The sequence below is a fragment of the Haematobia irritans genome, chromosome 5, assembly GCF_050003625.1.
Source record: "Haematobia irritans isolate KBUSLIRL chromosome 5, ASM5000362v1, whole genome shotgun sequence".
Taxonomy (NCBI): domain Eukaryota; kingdom Metazoa; phylum Arthropoda; class Insecta; order Diptera; family Muscidae; genus Haematobia; species Haematobia irritans.
Window position 1 is genome coordinate 53,438,474 of NC_134401.1, and position 5,576 is coordinate 53,444,049.

At 34.2% G+C, this 5,576-nt stretch overlaps 1 protein-coding gene across 1 annotated transcript; it reads left to right on the top strand.

Annotated features, from left to right (window-relative positions):
* Window positions 1-4,118: 4,118 nt before the first annotated feature.
* On the top strand, window positions 4,119-4,621 carry LOC142240766 (uncharacterized). The gene is made up of 2 exons (XM_075312487.1): window positions 4,119-4,306; window positions 4,381-4,621. Exons 1-2 carry the CDS (start codon window positions 4,163-4,165, stop codon window positions 4,510-4,512), a joined length of 276 nt encoding a protein of 91 aa, XP_075168602.1. The 5' UTR covers window positions 4,119-4,162; the 3' UTR covers window positions 4,513-4,621.
* Window positions 4,622-5,576: the final 955 nt, after the last annotated feature.

The following is a 5,576-nucleotide window of genomic DNA, read 5'->3' on the forward strand; positions in this document are numbered from 1 at the left end:
TTTTACAACTTTTCGACTAAGCAGTGGCGATTTTACAAGGAAAGTGTTGGTATTTTGACCATTTTTGTCGAAATCAGAAACACATATATATGGGAGCTATATCTAAATCTGAACCGATTTCAACCAAATTTGGCACGCATAGCTACAATGCTAATTTTACTCCCTGTGCAAAATTTCAACTAAATCGGAGTTAAAAATTGGTCTCTGTGGTCATATGAGTGTAAATCGGGCGAAAGCTATATATGGGAGCTATATCTAAATCTGAACCGATTTCAACCAAATTTGGCACGCATAGCTACAATGCTAATTCTACTCCCTGTGCAAAATTTCAACTAAATCGGAGCAACAAATTGGCCTCTGTGGTCATATGAGTGTAAATCGGGCGAAAGCTATATATGGGAGCTATATCTAAATCTGAACCGATTTCAAATTTGGCACGCATAGCTACAATGCTAATTCTACTCCCTGTGCAAAATGTCAACTACATCGGAGCAAAAAATTGGCCTCTGTGGTCATATGAGTGTAAATCGGGCGAAAGCTATATATGGGAGATACATCTAAATCTGAACCAATTTCAACCAAATTTGGTACGCATAGCTACAATGATAATTCTACTCCCTGTGCCAAATTTCAACTAAATCGGAGAAAAAAATTGGCCTCTGTGGTCATATGAGTGTAAATCGGGCGAAAGCTATATATGGGAGCTATATCTAAATCTGAACCGATTTCAACCAAATTTGGCACGCATAGCTACAATGCTAATTTTACTCCCTGTGCAAAATTTCAACTAAATCGGAGTTAAAAATTGGTCTCTGTGGTCATATGAGTGTAAATCGGGCGAAAGCTATATATGGGAGCTATATCTAAATCTGAACCGATTTCAACCAAATTTGGCACGCATAGCTACAATGCTAATTCTACTCCCTGTGCAAAATTTCAACTAAATCGGAGCAACAAATTGGCCTCTGTGGTCATATGAGTGTAAATCGGGCGAAAGCTATATATGGGAGCTATATCTAAATCTGAACCGATTTCAAATTTGGCACGCATAGCTACAATGCTAATTCTACTCCCTGTGCAAAATGTCAACTACATCGGAGCAAAAAATTGGCCTCTGTGGTCATATGAGTGTAAATCGGGCGAAAGCTATATATGGGAGATACATCTAAATCTGAACCAATTTCAACCAAATTTGGTACGCATAGCTACAATGATAATTCTACTCCCTGTGCCAAATTTCAACTAAATCGGAGAAAAAAATTGGCCTCTGTGGTCATATGAGTGTAAATCGGGCGAAAGCTATATATGGGAGCTATATCCAAATCTGAACTGATTTCAACCAAATTTGGCACACTTGACTACACTATTAATTGTACTCCTAGTGCAAAATTTCAACCAAATTGAGGTAAAACTCTGGCTTCTGGGGCCATATAAGTCCATATCGAGCGAAATATATATATGGGAGGTATATCGAAATCTGAACCGATTTCTTCCAAAATCAATAGGGTTCTATTCTGAGCCAAAACATATACTTGTGCCAAATTTGAAGTCGATTGGACTAAAACTGCGACCTAGACTTTGATTACAAAAATGTGTTCACGGACAGACGGACATGGCTATATCGACTCAGGAGCCCACCTTGAGCATTTTTGCCAATAACACCATGTGTCTATCTTGTCTACTTCTGGGTGTTGCAAACATATGCACTAACTTATAATACCCTGTTCCACAGTGTGGCGCAGGGTATAAAAATCCAAAAAACTTTAAGCCAAAGATGCCATATCCTTAAAATAAGTCTTAGTTTAGTTTTTATCTTAAATCTATAGATTCAATATTTCTTTACTTTACTATTAAGGAAAATTTGCCATAGATTGAAAACATACACGGAAAAAAATTTCCATAACTTATTTTTATTGGAAAAAATTATTTGCTTGTAGTTAAATTTTATTATTTTTATCGAAATTTTTCACAGCTTAATGAAATCTTCCTTATTTGAAGTATGTCTCAAAAATTTTATGAACTAAACGTGAGTATAAAGTTCAATGGCCGTACACATAAGTGCAATATGAACTAAAACAAATAAAAATTTTCGTACGATTCCCAAAAATAGTACTGTATGGTTAAAATGGTCATGGTTTGGCGCCAATGATTTTCTTCTTTACTCTTAGTTAATTTTTTCTTCTATGAAATGATGTAATTTCGTGAACTGCAGTTAAAAAGTAAAGGGTGGTTAAAATTTCAAGAGCCGATGTTGATTTTGAATAAAACACAAACTATTTAAGAAATTATTGTAATTTTATTTTATTATGATATATTGGTATTACTCAATTATGTATGGAACAAAATATCGGCCAAATGGGCGTCGCGACCACGGCACACCTTCATCCGATGGTCCAAATTTTCGATGACGCTGAGGCATAATGGAGGTTCTATGCCGTTAATGTGCCGAATTATTTCATCCTTTAGCTTATGAATTGTTGCTGGTATATCGACGTACACCTTTTCTTTCAAATAACCCCAAAGAAAAAAGTCCAACGGTGTCAAATCACATGATCTTGGCGGCCAATTGACATCGCCATTGCGTGAGATAACACGGCCATTGAATTTGTTGAGCAAAAGAGCCATTGTTTCGTTAGCTGTGGGGCAAGTGGCACCGTCCTGCTGAAACAACATATCGTCCACATCCATATCTTCCAATTCGGGCCATAAAAAGTTCGTTATTATCTCACAATAGCGAACACCATTCACAGTAACTGCCTGACCGGCCTCATTTTGGAAAAAATACGGCCCGATGATGCCGCTAGCCCATAAACCGCACCAAACAGTCACTCTTTGTGGGTGCATTGGTTTTTCGACAATCACTCTTGGATTCTCATTCGCCCAAATGCGGCAATTCTGTTTATTGACGAATCCACTGAGGTGAAAATGTGCCTCATCGCTGAAGATGATTTTCTTCGAAAATTGATCACCCACTATTGCCATTTCTTGGAACCATTCTGCCCATTCACGACGTCCATGGTTCAAATTGAGTAAGTCTGAAATAGAGAAATGTCAAATAAAATTCGGAAAAAACTTGGCGTTTATGTGTGGTTCACATTCAACGTCGGCCCTTACAATTTAACCACCCTTTACAACAGGGCATTAAAATTTCCTGGTTTTAACAACGCTTTGTGGAAATCTCCAACTGTGGAGTACAATTTAGTTCAATTTTCGTGCGTGGTAGTTCATTCTTCCTATAAAACAGTTCACTTTTTTCGGTGTATGACATTAACAGAGGGACCCAAATTTCCAAAATTTAAAAAAACCATTTTTTTGAACCAAATATTATAAAATTTATTTTAATTAAAATTTAATTATTTTCACGAAATTTATCCTTAATATTTTGTAAATTGCATATCCTAAAATTTAGTTTGCATAATCTTTAATGTCATGTAAATATTTTTTTCAGTGCAGCCGAATTTCTTACATTTTTCTTGTTATGCTCTTGGGATTAGTTTGTATAATATTTCCAGAATTAATAGATTCGCAGAATAAAACTTTCATATTTATTCTTTTCGAGGAATGATCATGTAAAAAAATAATCTATCTCTTTAGCAGTTAGTTTATTAGTCATTACTCTTATAATTATCTCTATTTTATAAAATATCAAACTGGTATTAATTCGAATTGTATAGAAAACTAATATAAAAAATATTTTTAAATGTTAATTGACATTCAATTGATATAATTTACTTTCACTCTCTTGCTGTAATGTTATAAACAGCAAACTTCCACCTGCTAATACTGCACACATGTCGCATCTCACTCACGCCCATGTTATAATCATTGCACCTGGTTAATTTTTTTTTTGTTTGATAAAAGCATTTATATATTCTCTCTTCATGCATGCCTTTGTAAAATGTGTGAAAAATGTATTTTTACATAAATTAATAATGACACATTTTCCAAATCAATATGGGAATTGGGTTAATGCCCAGAGACTTTGATATGGGAATGTATTACAAGGTTACATTCAATCAAAAGGGAGTAAAAAAACGTAAAGAACAACTAATTTTTCTCTTTTCTCTTTAATATAAAAACTGTAACACAATCGATGTCAAATACATTCTACTCACTACCGTCTCTGTGATAAGAAGAACAAAACCAAAAACTTTATAAAACAATGTTCTCTCAAAAATTGATCACTTTTATTTTCTCTATCTTATTGGCTTTTCTGGCCATTACCCTTTTAGTTCATAGTGGCGATTGTAAACCACAATTCAGGATAATTCCTATTGATCATGGTACAATTAATGGTCCCAGTGGGGTATGTATTAATATTGAAAAATGATTTGAATTGTTTTTTTTTACAAAAAAAAAAAAATCTTTCTATTTTTTTAGCGTTTCCAACGTACAGTGGATATGGCTGTAGCCCCAACCACATCTCCTGTTGAAGTAGCTGATGAAATTCCTGTCCATGAAAATATTGATGAACCTCCACGTCCTGTTCAACGTACTGCTCACTTTGGTTAAATTATTTATATATCAATAGTTAGAATATTTATTGTATAGTTTTAAGGGTAATCTTAGTTATAATAAAACGAATTTAAAAGAATTTTTACAAGAGATTCTTCGATCTAAATATGAATTATAATTATTCCCTACACTGATAAAAAATATTTACGCGATATTAAAGATTATGCAGCCTACATTTTAGGATGCGCATTTACAAAATATTTATTATACCCTGCGCCACACTGTGGAACAGGGTATTATAAGTTAGTGCATATGTTTGCAACACCCAGAAGGAAACGAGATAGACACATGGTGTCTTTGGCAAAAATGCTCAGGGTGTGCTCCTGAGTCGATATAGCCATGTCCGTCTGTCCGTGAACACATTTTTGTAATCAAAGTCTAGGTCGCAGTTTTAGTCCAATCGACTTCAAATTTGGCACAAGTATATGTTTGGCTCAGAATTGAATCCTATTGATTTTTGAAGAAATCGGTTCAGATTTAGATATAGCTCCCATATATATATTTCGCCCGATATGGACTTATATGGCACCAGAAGCCAGAATTTTACCCTAATTTGTTTAAAATTTTGCACAAGAAGAACATTTAGTACTATAGTCAAGTGTGCCAAATTTTATTGAAATCGGTTCAGATTTAGATATAGCTCCCATGTATATCTTTCGCCCGATATGGAAAAATACGGTCCCAGAAGCCAGAGTTTTACCCCAATTTGATTGAAATTTTGCACTAGGAGTACAATTAGTAGTGTAGTCAAGTGTACCATTGAAATCGGTACAGATTTACATATAGCTCCCATATACACCGAAAGAATTTTCGTCGTAAAAAGAACGAAAAATTTCGTTAAAAGTACGAAATTTGTCATTGTTTTACAACCAAAGAAACTTTTCATTAAAAGTACGAAATATTTCGTACTTTTTACGAAGAAAAGTTCTTCCAAAATTTTCGTAGTTTGTAAGAAAAAAATTCGTACTTTTTATGAAGAATCTTCGTACTCTTTATGAAACAAATTCGTTCTTTTTATGAAAATGTTTCGTACTTTTTATGAAAAATTTTCGTAGTTTTTA

Bases quoted from the DNA above. Each gene is read 5' to 3' on its own strand.
- LOC142240766 (XM_075312487.1), top strand. From the start codon at position 4,163: ATGTTCTCTCAAAAATTGATCACTTTTATTTTCTCTATCTTATTGGCT. The intron at 4,307-4,380 runs GTATGTATTAAT...CTATTTTTTTAG, and splicing joins CAATTAATGGTCCCAGTGGG to CGTTTCCAACGTACAGTGGA.